The 20520-nt window shown below is 34.1% G+C and overlaps 1 protein-coding gene and 1 pseudogene across 10 annotated transcripts in view; one reads left to right on the top strand and one right to left on the bottom strand.

Moving 5' to 3' along the window:
• IMMP1L (inner mitochondrial membrane peptidase subunit 1) overlaps positions 1 to 20520 on the top strand; it is a 78615-nt gene that overhangs the window by 12844 nt on the left and 45251 nt on the right. For 5 of the 10 annotated variants that reach the window (XM_019639471.1, XM_019639470.1, XM_019639472.1 and 2 more), the window contains exon 2: positions 4541 to 4653. The exons of 1 other annotated variant lie outside the window; for it this stretch is intronic. In XM_019639471.1, the coding sequence (XP_019495016.1) occupies positions 4590 to 4653 (64 nt within the window). In that variant the 5' untranslated portion in view covers positions 4541 to 4589. Of the gene's footprint in view, positions 1 to 4540; positions 4654 to 14041; positions 14301 to 15032; positions 15054 to 20520 lie in introns of those variants that run through there. 4 more of the 10 variants (XM_019639467.1, XM_019639469.1, XM_019639468.1 and 1 more) reach the window with 2 other exon arrangements.
• On the bottom strand, positions 6557 to 9031 carry LOC109381105 (cell death activator CIDE-B-like; annotated as a pseudogene).

Below are 20520 nucleotides of genomic sequence, written 5' to 3'. Positions count from 1 at the left end.
CACATTCACATAGCTGGTAAGTGGTAGAGGTAGGATTCACAGTAGAGCTTGGCTGTCTATTGACAAAAACCATGCTCTTATTTACTATTTGCACCTAGACCCAAACTCAGCATTAGTATCCTCCTAAAGATCATCTTTTATTTAGCTATTTATTTTACTTTTTATATTTTTCATACCCCAAGACGTAAGGTTAAAAAAAAGTTAAAAGGCCATTTTGTATTACAATTTTGTCATTCCGCAGAATGAAAGACTTGAAAATAATTATCTAGCCTGTTTGGTATTCTAAAGTTAAATTTTAAAAAATAAAAGAAATCATGTTTCCTGTTTTTATTAACATTTCCTAAGTGAACTCACATGGAATTTATGAATTACTATCATATATGATGATCACTTACCCTCACTGAGCATTGGAATATGTTCACTTTAGAGTTTATCAGTAGCCTAGTCTTGATACTTTAGTTCAGCGGTTCTCAACCGTCCTAATGCCACAACCCCTTAATACAGTTCCTCATGTTGTGGTGACCCCCAACCATAAAATTATTGTCATTGCTACTCTATATAACTGTAATTTTGCTACTGTTATGAATCGTAATGTAAATATCTTTTTGTTTTCAGTTGGTCTTAGGCGACCCCTGTGAAAGAGTTGTTTTGACTCCTGAAATGGTCGTTCGACCCCCAAAAGGGTCGCGACCCACAGGTTGAGAACCTCTGCTTGTTGAAGTAGTTATGTCAGCCCTCTCAGCTGGCTATACAGGTCTTGGGCCCTTTTTTCAAACAAACAAACAAACAAACAAACAAACAAACAAACAAAAACAAACAAACAAACAAACAAACAAACAAACAAACAAACATCCTTTTTGTGATAAAATGTATACAACATAAAAATTTACCATTGTAATCATTTTTAAGTGTACAGTTTAGTGGCTTTAGATATATTTACAGTGTTGTGTAAACATTGCCACTATCTATTTCCAGAAGTTTTTCATCAACCCAAACAGAAGCTCTTTACGCATTGAGCAACAACTCTCCATTCCTCCATTGCCCCAGCCTCTGGTAGTCTCTATTCTACCTCCTGTCTTTATGAATTTGCCTATCTAGGTACCTCATATAAGTGGAATCATATGATATTTGCCCTTTGTTAACATTTACATAATGTTTTTCACTTAGCATAGTGTTTTTCCAAGTTCATCCATCTTGAATTGTGTATCAAAACTTCATTTTTCTCGTTGAATAATATTCCATTGTATATATACAGCACATTTATCCATACATATCTTGAAAGATATTTGGGTTGTTTCTATCTTTTGCTTATTGTGAATAATGCTGCAGTCATCATGGGTGTACAAGTATCTGTTGGAGTACTTGCTTTTAGTTCCTGTAGGTATATATGTAGGAGTGGAATTGCTGGATCATATGGTAGTCCTATGTTTAACTTTGTGAGGAACTGCCAAAGAGTTTTCCACCGTGATGGAAACATTTTGCACCAGAGTTCCAATTTCTCCACATCCTCAGCAACTTTTGTTATTTTCTGTTTTTCGGATATCCTAATAAGTTTAAAGTGGCATCTCATTGTGGTTTTGATTTGCATTTCCCTAATGTTTGTGATGTTAGCATCTTTTACCATCTTGTTAGGCTGAGAATTTTCCAAATTATCTGGTGCTGATTTCTTTTGCTTAACAGGTCCTCAGTTTTTCTCTTTTCTCTCAAATTTTTCTATAAGTATCAAGGAGAAATCAGTACACACCTTCATCACATTGCTTGGAAATCTCATCAGCTAAATACCCAAGTTCATTGCTTACTAGTTCTGCTTTTCACCGAACAGTGGAACACATTTCAGCCAAGTTTCCTGCTACTTTATAACAAGGATTGCCTTCTTTCCATTGTCCAGTAGCATCCCTTGTTTCCTTCTTAAGACTTCACCAGAAGCCCTTTCATGTTCATATTTCTCCAGCATTCTATTCCTGACAATATGTATATTCTCTCTATATAGAAAAGATTGTAGGGTCATAAAGAGAGGAGATTGAATAAAACAAAAATTGGGGTTGAAACAGTAAGGAGAGGGAAGATTGATTGGCAGAAATAAGCAAGCATCATAAAAGTGAAATGTACAGTAGCAAAGGCAAATAGGATAAGAGGAAGACTTCAGGGACAGCAAAAGGTAAACAATATCATGAATAACTTAATGATAAAGGGCAGAATGTTAATACAGGGTCCGACAATTCAGTTCATGAACTTGCACTGTGCGCTTACATTGGTAGCACTGTACAGACAGCTCGGTAACTTTGTTATGTCAGTGTCTCACAGCTGTCTTCTTGTTGATGTGTAGCGGTATCTTGCTGAGTGGTGTTCATTATTGTTGTTGCGTGTTTTTGTGTGGCATCACAAGAATGTCTGAGCTTGAATTAGAGCAACGAACAAACATTACATTTCTTTTTATACTCTGCAAGAGTGGAAGTGAAATCAGGAACATGTTATTCCAAGTTTATGGGAATAATGCCATGAAGAAAAGGGCAGTGTACAAATGGATTAAACGTTTTTCTGAGGGGAGAGAACGCGTCACTGATGAAGAGAGGTCAGGGTGGCCAATAACAAGCAGAACTGACGAAAACATTACAAAAATTCATCAAGTTGTGCGTCAGAATTGTCGGCTGACTGTGAGAAACATAGCAGACCAAGTGAACATCAGTAGAAAAACCGTTAGGAAAATCTTAACTGAAAATCTTGGCATGAGAAAGGTGTGTGCAAAAATGGTCCTGAAGGAGCTCACCGATGAACAAAACAAAGGAGAGTTGAAGTTTGCCAAGACCTTTCTTTTGGAGAGGCAAGAGGATGTTTGGGGCCGTGTTATCACTGGTGATGAAACATGGGTGTACCAATACGACCCTGAAACAAAGCGTCAAAGTGCACAATGGAAGTCAGCCAATTCTCCACGACCAAAAAAGTTCCGTCAGTCCAAATCAAGAATCAAAACGATGTTGCTAACCTTTTTTGATATCAGAGGGATTATTCATTATGAATTTTTACCAACTAGACAGTTAACCAAGTATGCTATTTGGAAGTGCTGAAAGGACTGCATGAAAAAGTTAAATAAAAAATGACCTAAACTTTTCGTCAACAATTCATGGCTCTTGCATCACGACGATGTACCAGCTCACACAGCACTGCCTGTGAGGGAGTTTTTAGCCAGTAAACAAATAACTGTATTGGGACACCCTCTCTACTCACCTGATCTAGTCCCCAATGACTTCTTTCTTTACCCGAAGATAAAGGAAATATTGAAAGGAAGACCAAGAGTAATACGACAACAGCTCTGATGGCCATTCCAGAAAGAGTTCCAAAATTGCTTTGAAGGGTAGGCTAGGCTCTGGGATAGATGCATAGCTTCCCAAGGGGAGTACTTCGAAGGTGACCGTAGTGATATTCAACAATGAGGTATGTAGCACTTTTTCTAGGATGAGTTCACGAACTTAATTATCAGACCTCATATATCAGTTTCAGCTTTAGTCAAATTAATGATAAATTATTAGAGACACTGTAGTCTTGATATCATACACTCAAGATTCTCATGTCATTTTCCCAGAAGAAAATATTGGGTTGTCGGAAAAGTCATGACGCATTTTTGCAGTGAAAAACATAGAAAAAATACATCATGACTTTTCTGACAACCCAATAGTAGGAACAATTTTATGTATTAATTACATTTCAAATAAATATATTATTTACATGTTAATATATTGATATTTGATATTGTGTACTGTCAAGTAGGTATAAGTATGTATTTTAAGGTAAGTATTTGTATGCCATTGTTTTAATAGCAAAAATTTAGTTTTCGGTGTAGACATGCAAATGTCTCACATAAACATAAAGTAGACTTTTAACATTTCAAATAAAAGTGGGCTAAGACATTTTTTTCAGTCATAAGAATTGACATAGAGTTATTATAGTTGAATATGAGGCAGGTTTTGATATCCAAGACAGTGATGTGTTTTGCTTTTGTCATTACTTCTCACATGGCTTTTCTACAATATCATATGCATTCTTTATAGTCAGTAAATATCTAGCTAAACAGTCCTTAACACACCAGCATTACAAACTACTTCTTAGCCTTTTCATGCTTAAAATTAACCTCAGATTATTCATGCTGACATGTAGAAATGAACATTATGTCTTCTCTCTTACCTGCAAATTTTAGAGGGATTTGGTATATCAGAACTGTATGTGGTTGGCCTATCAACTTCTTTAAGTCCTTGAACACAGTTCTCTATCTAGGTCGATTAATATATTATGTCACCTACTTTCTTCTTCTACTTTAAATTCCCTCCTTGATAAAGGACTTTATTATTATGGTTTTTAAAAGTCATTTTATCCAAAATTTCTTTGAATATTTGAATTCAAAATCCCATTGACCCACTAAAGAGGAAGCTCTTAACAACTGAGAAACATTGATATATATATATATATATATATATATATATATATAAATTCAACTGAACGTGGCTGAGAGAGGCCTTTACCTAATAATTCTGACTTTCTGCTTTAGGAATCCTGAAAGCATGGATTATCCACGTGTGCTATGAGACACGCTTTAGATGTTTTTTTCTGGAAGCCCTGCCGCTACCCTAAAAAGTGAATGTCTTGTAGAACAGACCTATGGTAAGTGGGCTTTTTCCCCTCTTTTCCCTTCTGTCTGGTTCATTTTCGAGTTAAGTCTTATGAATGTTGTAATACTGCTCCCTGCTGGACACTGTAATTTTTAAAGTTGGCACTTAATAGATGAGCAAATAAACTTGTTAGCTGGACCCGCTGCGGAGGGCCTCCTCGGCAATATTCACAAGAAACAGCAGTGTACAACAAAAGCAGCTCTCTTACTATTCTGAGTGATGCCACTGCCAATGTGTTGATAACTGGAGCAGGATAAAGTACTCATAGTCTTGCTTCTAAATTTCATTGTCACCTTCCTGTTTATTGGCATCTAAAAGTTATAACAAACATATATTGAAGGATGCTTGTAGGTGATGGACCTTTTAGGATTTCCTAAATTGTGTGTGTGTGTGTGTGTGTGTGTGTGTGTGTGTGTGTGTGTAAAATAAGTCAGTTTTTAAATTATAACAATTATTATTTATTATTATTATCTCTTGTAATAAATTAAATTCCCTTCCTGTGTACTTTTGTTTTTCTAAACCAATGTTTAAAACAGCTCCAGTGTAATTTAAATTAGGCATTGTCGGGTCTGTTTAGAATGAGTCACCCTACGTTACATTTTATACAGTGGACTTCAAATGTAAGTTATTTTGTATAACCATCCTATAATCCAGCTATCATGTTTTCTATACAATAGTACACACAGTGAACAATACTTAACACAGCATGATGTTGGGTTGGACCTCAAATGTGTCTGTATTAGTCCTATCGTGAACCCTCTCACATTGTAGGCATGCACAGGTGCTCCCCAAACTGTTTTAAAGTGTGTGAGAGTTAAAAGTGTTTTTCTTCCTACTTTTGAGGTAAAATATTATATTTTTTGTAGTGTACACTGTATAAAACTTATCACCTGGATGTAATGTAGACTTTTTTTGGAAAGTAATCATACACTTTTTTGCAAAGAAGAAAAAGTGACAGAAACAACATTGAGCTAACCAAAGATTTAGCAGGATAACTGAGCTTACACTCTTGAACAGCCTGGTACTTTTTTGATAGCCATTGGGAAAGCCTGTGAAATCTACCCTTAATTAGGATTATGGAGAATTAGGCATAGTAACTTGTTCTTTATTATTAAAATATTGCAATAAAAATTGGAAATGTACACCAAGAAAATAAAACTGTTAGCAAAAAAGAGAAGCCCTCTCTACCTTCTCTGTAAGAATATATTATTTCAGATAATATACCATTTAAAATTTTTTATTGTGAAATATAACCGAATATAGAAACATAAATGTATAGTAAAATGAGTAAGTATAAAGCAAGCATCCATGTTACCATAGATCATTACTGGCATCCCAGAAACCCTTGATATAATCTTTCTTTTCTTTAGAGGTAACAAATGTCCTGATTTTTATGGTAATTATTTATATAATTCTCCATGTGATTTTATCACTTTTGTATGTATTCCTCAGCAATATGTTGCTTTTTGTCTCTTTGTAATCTTTCTGGAATCATATGTATTCTTTTTTTTTTTTTTTCAAACATTTTCATCGGAAATGTTTTTGTTGTTTTGCTGGGGGAAGGGTGAAAAAAAGATCTCAGGGTAAAGAGAGGGCTGTCTTCAGTGTACTAGGGAGCTTAGGGGTAGGAGGAGTTGTGAGGAATTTAGATGAAGCAGCAATTAGGGTGGGATCAGGGTGCCTGGGGACAGGGTTGGGGTATTTTAGGGTAAGATGGCTAGGAGGGGACAGCATTCTTTAGGAAAGGGTGTAGGCTAGGGGTGGAAGGCATTGTGCTGATGGGGCCTATCCTAATACAGCCCGAGGACAGTGGGGAAATCAGGTGAGTTATCCAGTCCCCACACCTGCAGGTCCCCAAACTGATGCTGTCACAGTCCTCACAGTGTGTCTGTTGGAACAAGTGTAGGGGCAGAGCTCAGAGCCCCTTCTCAGTAGGGATGGAGGAGACCCTGTTGCTGCCACTGCCACTGCCCAGCCTGCTCCACTGCGTGATGAAGGGTGGGGGAAAATCCTGGCGATGTATGGCCCAAGCCTCACAGCAGCGTGCAGGTCCAGCTGAGGAGCTCCTTGTGTACTTTTGCTGGGCCAAGTCCTTGAAAGTCACAACTCATGGAGTAGAGCACGCACGATGTGGCTTTGACATTCAGGCTGCTAAAGAGGCCTTGAGGGTTTTGCTTGTATGTGTTGAAGGTGATGAGAGCAACATCGTTGCCGTGCTTGGGCTTCTCCCCAGCCCAGGTCATGTGACAGCCCACCTCCCCCCCACCCACTGGAGCTCCAGCTGTGCCCCAGTCCCAGCACCATCAGGCCTGTAGCATCTTCCAACAGCTGGAAGAAGTCCTTGCTCTCATGGAGGTCCCATGCCCTTTAGCTCCAGGCTTAGCACTCCACTCAGCAGCGTGTTCTCCAGGGCTTTATCAAGCAGTTCCTGGAGTGTGGCAGCTGCCGGCACAGGCACAGGAAGGGGGCTGGGGCGGGGGAGCTCAAGGCCAGACTCGAAAGCCAAACTCATCGCTTGTGCTGGACACTGACCTGAGCCTGGAGACTGCGACCAGCCTTCATGCTTCCCTTTGGGCTGGTGACACCCGTGATGCTGGCTCCGCTCTGGTGTTCTTCTGGTTGGGCACCAGCTAGCATGGCATGTGGGTGGGCTGACTGGTGAGCGCCATTTTCTGGAATCATATTCATTCTTTCTTCCTTTATTCAGCATCGTGTTTCAAAGATCATCTTTGTAGTTGCATGTAGTTTTATTTAATTTATTTTCATTATTATATATTATTTGTTTGGAATGAATATGACAGAATTCATCTCTCCTGTTGTTGGTGGACATTTGGGTTGTTTCTAGTGTTTGGCTATTATAAATGACGTTGCCATGAACTTTCTTTTATATGTCATGTGTTTTCTATGTGTGTCAGGTGGAAAAAGTCATATATTTTCAGGTTATTCAATCAAGAGAATTGATTATAGTGGTATTTTAAATTAATTTAAGTGTGTTCATGAAAAATTTGTTGTATTATGAGAGTAACATTCAATATTGGAAAAGATTCTGAAGTGATTATCATTTTACTGTAGGTGTTAAATATATGGAAAAATAGCCTATAGTTTGTGATAGCTTAAACAAATGTATACATATAGATATATAGATATAATATAGGACCTAATGTAGTAACTCTTTGTTTTACTTTATTAGCACATTTATTGTTTACTATCATGTCATGTTTTCTGTAACCACTTTACTGATGAAGAAACTAAGGAGGGCTAGAGAGATTGAGTCACTTGAACAAGGTCATTTAGCAAGTTGGAGCTAGAAACCAGACCAACCTGTCTACGTGGCAGTCACAACTTAAAGAAAACAAAGTGAAAAGTAAAATCAGGATATTTTCTTGAGTGTCCAGCCATTTAAGTGGAAAATGTGCTTGATTTGACTAGCTTTCAGAAATTATCAGATATTTTTTTGACTATGAATCAAGTACTGGCTTAGCACAGGGAATGGTATGTTTAAAGCCCCGGAGTGTAATTGCACTTGATCACAGTTCATCTGCAAAAGACAGCCATCGTATATTCTAACTTTGAGAATTTTACTTTGAGTAATTCATCATCCATTGGGCTATTGTTAACAAATGTTATAGTTCTCATCTGCTAATTTTGTGGATAATTGAATCTTATCCTTTATATGCCAAGATTTGTTCTGTAAGAATATTTTTCTAAGATGCTTCTAAAATCTAAAATTTACACTTCTGTTTTCCTAAGCAGGACAAACTAAGAATAATTTAAGTTTTTGTTTTGTTTTGTTTTGGTGGCTCAGAGTTGTCATTGTGAACATCAGTCATTTCACAGAATTTATGTGATTTCTTCAGAGACAGTCATGCTGTCGAGTACTCTTCTCCTATTTGTACTAGACTGATAAACTTTTATGTCCTGGGTGCTACTTGTGATGGTTAACCTAGTGCAGGGAGGGAAATAGTGCATAATTAGTTTTGCATGTTTTTGTATTTTATATATAGAATTATACAGTCGATTTTATGTTTGGCTCCCTTTGCTCAACTTTATGCCTTGAGATTCATCTGCATTGTTGCATGTAGTTGTACTTTGTTCATTTTCTTTGCTGCATTTCATTATATGATTATATCAACTATTTTTTATCCATTCTGTTAATGGACATTGGAGTGGTTTCCATATAACACTGCTATAACCATTCTAATACATATCTCTTGATTAATATATTTGCGAGTTTCTTTTGAGGCTATGTCTAGGAGCAGAATTACTGGGTCATAAGTATACATATGTCCAACTTGAACCAATATTGCCAAACAGTTTTCTAAAATGGTTGTACAAGTTTACATTCACTGTGAGAGTTCTTGTTGCTCCATGTCTTCGCCAACACTCTATTCTTCTCCCGCTTCTTTTGTTTTCCCAATTCTGGTGTGTATAAAATAGTAAACCATTATTGTTTTGCTCTCTATTGATAGTTCCCTGATGATTAATGAAGTTGAGCACCTTTTCACATGTACAGTCCCTGTTTCATGATCCTCTTTTGTGAAGTTCCTGTTCACTTCCTTTGCACACTTTTCTGATGGGCTTTTTTTTTTCTTTGATTTGTAGATAGTCTTTATATATGTGGAATATGAGTTCTTCTCTGAATATAGGTATTGCAAACATTTCTTCTACCCTAAGGTTGCCCTTTCATCTATTAATAGTGCTTTTGTGAACAGATGTTTATATGACTTTAAAGTAGTCCAGTTTGTCATTTATGTTTAATGCTTTTTACATCTTTTTTAAGAAGCATCTGTCTACTCCAAGGATATTCTGTGTTCTCTTTTTCTCTAAACGTGTTGTTGTGTTACATTTAGATCTGTAATTTTAGACTGTATTTTCCTTTTAGGCAATTTTGCTCTGCTTTTTCAGACTCAAGAATCTTCATCACTAGACAGAAAAAGGAGGTGGATTTATGTTAATGACCATAATTAGGAACTTTTTACAAAATACTCTCGTAAGAGAGCAGTGTGTTTATCTATGTTTGCCTCAACTGTAGCTTTAATGTACTGCTTTGTTTATTTTGTTTGCCTTTAAGGAGAGTCTGCTAGATTATTCAGGGAAGAATTTCTGGGATGGGAAAATAAATGTTATCATTTTCAATATTTTTAACAATACTAGTATTCATAAAAATGTTTATCCATGAAATATAAAATTATAAAAGTATTTTTATATAGAAAATATAAAAGTATTTACAGACACAATCCCAGTTACCTCATTTGGGTATAGCTCACTCTGTTCAAGTTTAGGATATCTAACTGAGGGGAAAATTAGGTTTTAACTTTTGGCACCAAAGCAATATGAAATACAATGGCTATTATATTTAAGAATTATTTTTATAAGCTGCTTTTTAATTATTTTGATTTTGAGTAGGTTTTCTTGTGAGCATCAATTTGTGTACATGTTATGAACATTCTTAAGGCCTTCAGTGATACTTTTTATTCAGAAATATTGAGATATATGTTCCCATTATGTGCTATTATTTGTGTTGCAGAAGTGTTTTTATTTTAGTTTTTATCTTGTCAATAATATATATTATTAACTTCATGATTATTTATTGCGTAATTTTACATTTACATTTCTTAATGAGACTAATTGCATATTTAAAAATGTATTTTTTCTCTGATTACAGTGCTGAAATTAAAGAAAGGTGAATTGTACTTGGCTTTTAACTAAGCACTTAGGTATTTTTCACTTGTCATCTACATTTTTTAGCTTAAAGCATCAAATTAAATAATATTTTATCCTGGCTTTTATTTAATTCATGCATTTAAAAACTGAAATTCAGATAAAAGATAGTTTCAAAATAAATGCAGTATATTATTTATGAGTGGAGCAACACATTAGCATTGGGTTCACAATAGATCATATCGCTTTTATTCCATCTTACAAGCTTAGCAGCACAAACAGAATAATCAACATATTATTTGGCTGTCATCTGCTGAACAGAAACCAGAGATCACAAGGAGGTTTTCCCTAGCTGTGGTGATGGCCTTTTTGTTCCAAGCCCCCATCTGGGAGGGCCATGGTGTGTTATCATATGGAACGCGGGGTTTTCTGTAATCTGCTTAGCTGCACTGCAGTTTGAATCTTCATTCCATGTTTGTGTAATTTATAATTTTAATGAGACCATGGCTCTTGTGGGCTTTGAAATATATTAAAAGCTCTTTTGTGCATATGCTTTTGTTCTTGCTTAATAGGCTCGGTGTATTTAAAACTGATGAATTTTTATTCATGCATTTGGATGTCTGGGGATTAACTTAGACTGAATATCATTGCTCTCATATACTGATGGTTAGAAAGTTTTTTTATTGTTATTATTTTATTTGTGTTTGTGTGTGTGTGTGTGTTTGTGTGTGTGTGTGTGTGTGATACTTATAACCAGGAAAGGAAAGAAATATATAACTTTAAAAGGCTAGGAAAAAGTGGCATGACTAGGTAATAAAGAACTGATTTAGCTATTATCCATCTTATTTACTATACTTCTATTTCATCTTTAGCCTTAGTATTTTATATAAATATTGTAAAGGAATAATTATGAAAAATCAACTTTTAAATGAGTTAATACTTCACATACTATTGTTTGTATTGGAATAATACTCCAATGCATGACAAAGGTAGACACATTTTAATTGTGTAGTATCAATTGTCTGTGGCCATACTAAATCTGCCATTCATTTTCTTGAATTCAATTAGGTACATGTTTTATTTTTTAATTACTTACAGTTTTTTGTGTTTCTGTAACACTTTTCATTAATGGATTTTTTTTAAAAACCTACACTGATGGATATGATGCGAAGACTAATGGAAAAGCAGCTTTCCAATAATTTATCAAATTGACCTTTTTCATGTTGCTAAAATTCTGAAATGTACTAAATGCTTCAAATCTCTATAGTTATTATTTATGATGTATTTTTAAAACTTGAATACAAACAGTTATATTGCAACATAGAAAAAAAAATCATGGCCCTTGCTAGATCCAGACATGGTTTTTGAAGTCGCTGTCTATTGGACTCAATGAGGGGTAACACACAGACCATAGCAGTCTTTTCTGAAGTCGCCCAAGATGAACCTATGCTTACTGGACTAAAGCATTTTTGTAACTATAAAACATTCTTTTTGGTACATGCTGGTCAGTGAGTTAGTTGGTCCCTTCTCCCTGCCTACCCTTAAACTAGAAATAGATGCTAAAATAACAGCGTTTTGTGCTTTCTTTACCAAGCTTATCTGTCAGATTTAACACTAGAATGTTCATTCTTCCTAATAGCTCTCTGCTTTAGTATTTTTATGATACAATTTCAGTTAGCTTAAGAATATATTATTGAAAATGTGTAATCTACTAAAGCATTGCGGTCCAATAGAAATATGAGAGTCACATATGTATTTTATTTAATCCACTATATCTAAAATATTACCTTTTCAACATGTAATCAACATAAAATAACTTACTTTTTTTTGTGTGTGTACTAAATCTTCAAAGCCCATTGTATACTTTATACTTAAAATACATCTCAGTTTGGACTGGTCACGTTTCAGGTGCTCAATAGTATGGGTAGCTAGTGGCTACTTTATTGAACAGCATAGCTGTAAAGTTTTACTTATAAATATCATAACATGTGTATTTTTACATTCCTCATTATTTTTCTAGTAATATCCTAGTCAAAGTAATCAGTATTCATGTGAAATGTAGTTGAAATTACAGTTCTTTTCATAGCTCTACCACTGATACTATTGGTATATATCTGTCTGATTAATACACAAAATCAGAATTATGTCACCTGACTCCTGAGTATCAGATATTGTACAGATATGCTTAAAGATATTGTGATGATAAGGAGATAATGGATAATATGATGGATGTGGTATGTTCCTCAGCAATTGTGAGCAGATCATACTTGTCAAATAAGTATGCCAAGGAACTTAGTTTTACAAGAATCCCATGGCAATTCTTAATACCTATTTTTCAAGATAAGATTGAGATTTCCTCTTTGCATTCTTAGAATTTTTCTATATAGGTGTTTGTATGAATGTATATGAATCTCTCTTTCCGTATAAGTTTACTTAGATCTGGTATAGCTTTAAACTTCTTAGAAGTAAAAAGCTGAACATAAAGTATTATTTTCTAAATATCTAAGATTCTATACATTTTAAATGCTCTCTATATATTCAAATATAAGGAGGAGTTACTTCACTAAGTACTTTAAAAACATATAGTTAAGTATTATAAAAACAAGTTATTGATTTGAATTGATTCACATATCTTAACATATAAAATGATCAAGGTGACTTATATAAAATACTGCTACTGTACTTTATAAAAAGTAGAGACCGTCTTACGTGTAATTGACCTTCTTGCTCAAGTATGGTTTAGAGATAAAATGGTATGTTCATGAGATCTGTGGATTTTTCATTTTTCCTAAATTTTGAGGGAAATCAGCTAATTTTTGTGTAATCTGACTTTTATGTAGATATTGGCTGATGCCTGTTGTATTCTTTCACTCACTTAAGTTTTTATTGACTTCTGTCTGCGACTTCTGCATTTCAACTGTTGGCACAAAATGTTAAACTACTCTTTAAACAATAGCTCTAGTTTCTTGGAGATGATAAATCCATCCATTGATTTTCTAATTTTATTATGTACACAGTGAATTGTAATCCAAGATTACAGCAAACAAGATGTTAATTTTGAGCCATAATCTATGTACATTTCAATTACAGAGCATGATTGTTATAGAAGCACAGAATAAAAAGGAATAACATTTGTGCTATCCTCACAGGAGCTGTCAATAAAAGATGTAATAGGGGATTTAGGAATCTGGAAATGGCCAACTAATTTATGTGAATCTATTTTATTTCAGCTAGAAAGACCAAGCTCTTTTCCGTCTGCACTGCATATTGCAGAGCACAGGCTGTCTATAGAAAACCAGGCGGCTGCATATGGATAGTCCCTTGATATCATTCACTTGCTGTGTAATCTTATTATGCAAAGTTCTAATCTTCACCTAGAATGAATGCCTCTGGGTCAGAATATAGTCATATCAGGGTTTTTGAGGTCATGTTTTGTGATCCTTAGCTTATTCTTCTAAGTAGGGCTGGGATTTAAAGGGTATTCCCCAGACGCTAGCAAAGATAGACAGCAGAACCTGCTGCCTTTTTGGAAGACAAGACCAACATGAGGTCCCTGGTAGGATTAAACTTGATTTGTAGCTGTAGGATTTTTTAACAGATGTATTATTGGACAGGGAATAGGGGGCCACCAGCGCAGCAAAATTGAATCACGCCTGGCATTCTCAGGGAGTTTGCTGCCTGCTCAAACAGCAGCTGCATGTGGATTTGACTTCTTTCAGGTGAAGCGACTTCCAGTCATTTGGAAAGGATGGGATGAAAAGGAACCTTGGTGATAATTTTGATGTCTGCAAGATTTAGTACCAGTGTAATGGGATTATCGGTAACACCTTCACTGCAGAAAAAGCCACCTGGCGCTATAACTGGCAGCGACTGAGAACTAATCCTTTCCCATCTCTTGGATGTCATTCATGAAGCTCAAAGCGATTTCTATCCTGCTAACTGTGATTAATTTTATAAACAACAACAACAAAAAATCAGGTGATCAAGGCAAAGAATATGCTTTCTATTAATTATTTAAAATATGTAGCCTAATAAGCTATTTGACTTATAATTTATGTAAGACATATATAAACTATAAACTAAGTATGACTTAAAATGTATTAAAATATTCAAGTAGAACAGTTGATTAATAATGTCTTATACTTTTTCCAGTTGAGTGATATAATAATATGTTTGCTATTGGTGAAGATTTATATTTGAGATTAAATATTAATTTACATACTTGTGTTCATTTGGATATAAGGCCATTATCAATAAATTAAACCTCTGTAGGTGTGAGAAATCACAATAATTTGTTTTATCATACATTTTACCTGTTTATGACTGCTTAGATTCCTGTTGATTGTTTTATAAATAAAACATTTAATGATATAAAAATACATAGGCACATGTTTTTTATAATTAAGGTAAGCTCACACTACTGATGAAAAAGGGTTCTTTGTGAAAGTATATGATCTTAATATGTAAAATTCCTAAAATAGTTAATATTAATCCTGCATAGACTTATTTTTTTTAATCAAAAATTCACAGATTTCCTTTAGCAGATAGGGGTTTAGTTATTTGCTCTAGAATCATGTATTGAGGTTTATTTTTTAAGCATTTTATTTCAACTAAAAACTTTATCAAGTACTTTGTTTTAGAGGTGTTAATTATTTTAATATTCTTCTCTTACATGGTCCAGAATAAACTGAGAGAAAATGAAGTGAAATTATCCCATCAGTCACCCAAACAGTATGCAACATAACTGCCAAGACTAGAAAAGATAATTAGTGTTGTCAGTGTTATGATCCTAGAGTACTTACTTTTAAAATATTTATTCATCGAACTTGATTTTTATCTTATTGTTTTTTTATTTAGTAGCTTTCTATTTTAAAAAACAGATTAGAAAACCTTAATGTTTTTAAACTCTGAAATCTTAAGTAAACATAGGTGACTGAAATACTTTTTGAAATTTTAAGAATAACTAAAATATAATCATCCATTATGCACAATGTATTAATTTACTTGTCACCTGTGTTTACATATAGAACATTTTATTCTCCTCCATATGACGTCTTTATTAGAAAAATAAAAAACACAATACATTTATGTAGAGATCTTTGGTCAAATCTACCTAGCAAACTAATTCTTCATGGGTTTTGTTTTAACCAGATCCAAGCTATTGTATTCCAGAATGTGTTTCTTCATTTGTTTTCACATTTAAAATGAAAGAATGAGAAAGCTTAATATTTCTACTGAACTGCATTATGTTAGTTTATAAAGGACTTCTTTAGCCTTCTATTTGTAGTTTTACTATTGGAAAAGCTGTTTATTTAAAATTCTATCATAATGAAAAGGTTTACCTATGAAATAAGCAGTCTAAAATATTTTTCTTATCCCGATAATCACTTATATTTTAAATATAAAATATTTGCTTTATGTGTAATTTCAAATTATTTTGCTGGGCAGTGTACTTCCTCAGTGTAACTTTCTAAGGCAGTTAATAGTATTATGTAATTATTTTTTAAAAGTTGCTTTTCTTTCAAAACAAAATTTGTCTCAAAGCTTTTATTAAACATGGTCACTGTTTAGCTTTCTGCTTTTTATTCAGTTGGTTGCTGAATGACTTGAGAATTAGTATTTTTTCCTTCTCTGTCCTTGGCATTATTCTTATTTGATTAGAGATGGTTATTTCCTTTGGAAAGTCCCAAATAAACTCATCTTAATGAAATTCACTATAAATATATAAGATCTTCTCAATGATATGCATTTTTTTCAGGTAGATATAGGTTACTTGAATTTACTACCTTATTGATAATTTATAAGAAATTTGGCTTATCTTTAAAAGCTATAAATACTAACTTAATTTGTTACACAAGTGACTCACAATGGTGTCAATAACAGTTAAGGGAGGTATTTTTGGCGATAAGAGAAGGAGATATGCTTATGGAGATAGGGTTAGAGAAATGAGAAGAAAAAGTTTTTTAAAAGACAGTCTGGTGTAACAAAAAAACTGGATGTCAATCATAGGAATTCTTGAGTTTTTTAAGAGATGGTAAACTCTTTTTTTTTCTTTTGGTAATTTATGAGGTTTAATATCATATTAAAGGGCCTTGCATGAACTGTAGACTGCTAGTGACAGCTAGTCAATGATAATGCTAAAGGATATTTCTTCCATTTGAATGCATATCCTTCAACTATTGCTTGTACAACTTGTATATTCTGAAATAGATGGATCATATAGCCTTTGGGGGATTATTAGTGGATGAATGAGGTGGTTTTGGTATTTGTTTCACTGTTTGGAAGCTGGTACTTAATTATACTAAAAGTGTCTACTGCTTATGCTTTATAAACATAAAATGAGTTTTGATTTTGGAGATATATATATAGATATATATGTAAACTTCAAAAATAACTGAATTTTTTAAAAATCACTGAAATATTTGATGAAAATTTGATGAAATTATTTGATGAAAATTTATAGCATTCTCTCAAAGTTAACATTCAGTTTAAAAATAATGAATGGTTAAATTTTGTCAAGTTTCTGATAATGTTGAGTATAGCTCAGTGGTCCCAAATGACAGCACAGAGTCCTTTTCCTGGGCGTCCCTTCTGGGAGCTTATTAAAGCTCCAGATTGTCATTCTTTAGCTCTATGACAGAATTTGGATTTTGAATTGGGTTCTCAGGTAATTTTGATGCTGCATTCAGATTTAAAACAGTATTCACTGCTTTAAGTCTTAAAGTGATGGCGATTATTTCCTCTGGCAATGAATCAAAACAAATAGGTTTAAATAAAATCTTTGTAGATTATGGGGATCAGAACTCCTTGAATTTGCAGTTCTAGAAAATTTAAAAAAACAACAAAAAACAACCAACCCTCTGCACAAGTCTTACAGTAGATTTAACATTTTAGATTTGAACAATTCATGAGCAGCCCTGAAGGTGATTTTGAAATGGCAGGAATTTGAATTACTTTGATAGAGAGGCTGCTGTGTGAAGTGAATTATTTAGCTGTTGAGCTGAGTCCATCACTCAGCATCCATGTCTTAATGAGTCTGTTGTTCTCTCCTAGTCACAGTAACCTCCATTCAGGGTCTGACATGGACATATATTTCTCAGTTATTTTATATATATCATTATATGGGAAAATATGTTTTGTGTAGGTATTTCTGAATTTGAGAAATCGCAGAGGTCTCAGGAATGTCCTAAGTCGGCTGTCTTTTCTTGTCCCAATGAAGGAGTATGTAGCAAAACTATGATGTTAGGATTTGTGTTCTGCTTTACATCTACTTCTCTGTTCTCACCTTTTCATAATGTGAACACTTCTTTAAATGCTAATACGTTACTAACTGTTCCTCTTATTAAAATAAAAGAAGTGTGATATTAATCACTTGTTTGATTGGCTGCTTATAATTAAAAATGAATGCATTTCTGTAAACTGGTGGTCTCAATTAATATGGACGCTTTACAATTTTTTTCCTACTACGGAAACAAAATGCTTTCTAAAAGGAATTCCAGAGCTGGACAATCAGGTGGATGTTTTCTTTGTGGCTTTGAGTATTCTGAAGTCACTGTGAGGCTATTTCAATGGCTAGATATAAATCAAGGTTTTAGGCTTGTACCCCTATTCTGAGCAACTGCTAAGGATGGAGGAATCTCTCATTTCTTTTCCACTTCTAGAGTTTACTCTGCTGCATCTTATAAGCTAGTTTTAACATCAGTCCACCTTCTCTGTTTCCCCTGCCTATTTTATAGTTTCTAACACGTCTTTCATTTTAGCTGAGTGGCGGCAGAGCACAGTAGTGGACTTAGAGCCCATCGGCCTCGTTTTGAATTCTGGCTCTGCTGCCCGGGAGCTGTGTGATTTTTGAATAGTTCCTTAAACTCTCGGTCCCTCGGTTTCTTTAGCTGTAAATGAGATACTTAAGTTCTCATATGGTCATTATAAGAATTAAATGAGTTAATGTAATTGAAACAGTGCCTGGCACATAGCAAGAACTAATATTTAAGTATTTGCTGTTATTGTTGTCACTGTTATTTTGGTTGCTATTTGAGGATTTTTTTTATGTGTATTGAAAAGGAGCCATTATGACCCACATCCCAAATAGTGTTTTCTAACTATGTTATAGGAGGAAATCTTTTTATCTCTAATGTAGATAACTGTTGAAAGTAGATACTAACCTTGCTCCCTTATGACAGCATTATATAGAGTTTACTATATTTTAAACAGCCTCTTGAAAGTTTTCTGGGAGGATTATTGTACACTTTTCTATATTGTGTAACACAGTCATAATTTTAAAGTTTCATTTCTTTTTCTCTAGCTTTTCTATTATTTGATAGAGTACATAGGCTCCCCTCTGTAGGAACTGGTTCTCTAGATTAATGACTCAGTTTTTAAAAAATGTGTGATAGGGAATAAAAAGTAAATTCTGTTGCCTAGGTAGAGTAAGAATTTGTTAACATTGAGTTTGTTTATAGTTTTTGGATGTTATGAAATAGCTGCTATGAATATTCTTATATACATCTCTTGGTGAACGTAAATATTTCTTTCTGTGGCATATGAACTGGAGTAATACTGCTGAACCATAGGGTGTATAGTAGCTCAGTATATACTGCCAAACAGTATTCAAAAGTGGTTGTGTATATTCATCTTTTCATCAGCTGTGACTGAGAGTTCCAGTGGCTCCACATCTTTCTCAGCTCTTCATATTGTTTCTTTCTAATTTTAGCCACTGTGGAGGTTTTATAGTATACTCGTATGTCTCTTTGCGGTTTTAATTTGCAGTTCCCTGATGACAAATGATCATGAGCTTTTCATATTCTCATCAACCATGTAGATATCCTCCCTTGTAAAATTTCTGTTTTTCTCTTAATTTTTGTTAGGTTGTCTGTCTTTTTCTTAATGATTTGATAGAATTCTCTACATTGGGGGTGCCAAAAAAATGTATACACAGGACTTGGATTCATCTTTTGTTATCGGTATATATTGAGTATTACAATTTTAATACAGTTTTTTCCTTTCTTAAAATGTGTATGCATTTTTTTTGGCACCCTCTGTATATTCCAGATGTGCCTTTACCAGATGTATATCTATTTAGAGATCACTATATCTATCTAAATAGACATAGCTACCTTCTTCTAGTCTGTGGATTGCCTTTTTTTTAAATGGTGTTTTTCATATACAGAAGTTTCTAATTTTAATATAATCAAATTGATTGGTCTTTCAGGGTTGTGTTTTTAGATTGTGTTTAAGAAATATTAGCCTTACCCACAAGTAATGAAAGTAACCTCCAATTTTTTTCTAAAAGCTTTATTACTTTAGCATTCATGTTTATATATGTAATCCATCTCAAATTAATTTTTGTATTTGGTGAGGTAATGGGTCAAGGGTTTTTTTTTTGTTGTTGTTTGTTTGTTTTCTAATATGCATATCTAGTTGACCCAGCACCATTTGCTGAAAAGACCATTCTTTTCCCACTCGGACTAGAACTTTCCTTGTAAATCAGATAGCCAAATATATGTTGGGTCTGTTCGTTGATTCTGTTCCATTGGTCTGTTTGTCTAGATTTGCTTTGATACACTACTATCTTACTTACTGATAAGCTTATATGAACATTCCTATCTGAAATAAGTTCCTCCAGGTTTGTTTTTCTTGCTGTTTGACTTTCCTATTCCAGGTCTTTTGCATTTCCATACACATTTTACAATGAGCTTGCCTTTTCCACCAGAAAAAAAAAATGTCCACTGGAATTGCATTAAATGTCTAAACCAATTTGTGGGATACTTGATAACAACTGAAAATTCTCCCAAACCATCAACAATGTATCTTTCCATTTGTTAGGTCTTTATTTTCTGTCAGTATTGTGAAGGTCTTACACATGTTTCTTTTGATTTTGTCTAAATTATTTGATGTTTTTTGGTACTGTTATATATGGTATTTTAAAATTCCATTTTGTAAGTGGCTTTTGCTTATAGAAATTCAATTTTTGCCTACTGCTTTTATATCGAGAAACACTAATTCATATATTATTTTTTGATGTAGAGAAAATGTTTTTTTTTTTTTTAAGATTTTTATTGGGAAATTGGGGGATGGGAACAGCACTGGGGAATTGGGGGAAAAGGAACAGACAAGTTGCTGTTGTTTTGTTCTTCAGTCTAGTTGTGGAGGACGTCGCTTCACTGGCCCAAGTTGGCACCATCATTGCGCTCTTCCCGGG

The sequence above is a fragment of the Hipposideros armiger genome, unplaced genomic scaffold (genome assembly GCF_001890085.2).
Source record: "Hipposideros armiger isolate ML-2016 unplaced genomic scaffold, ASM189008v1 scaffold_44, whole genome shotgun sequence".
Lineage (NCBI taxonomy): Eukaryota > Metazoa > Chordata > Mammalia > Chiroptera > Hipposideridae > Hipposideros > Hipposideros armiger.
This window is presented reverse-complemented; position numbering and strand designations above follow the sequence as displayed.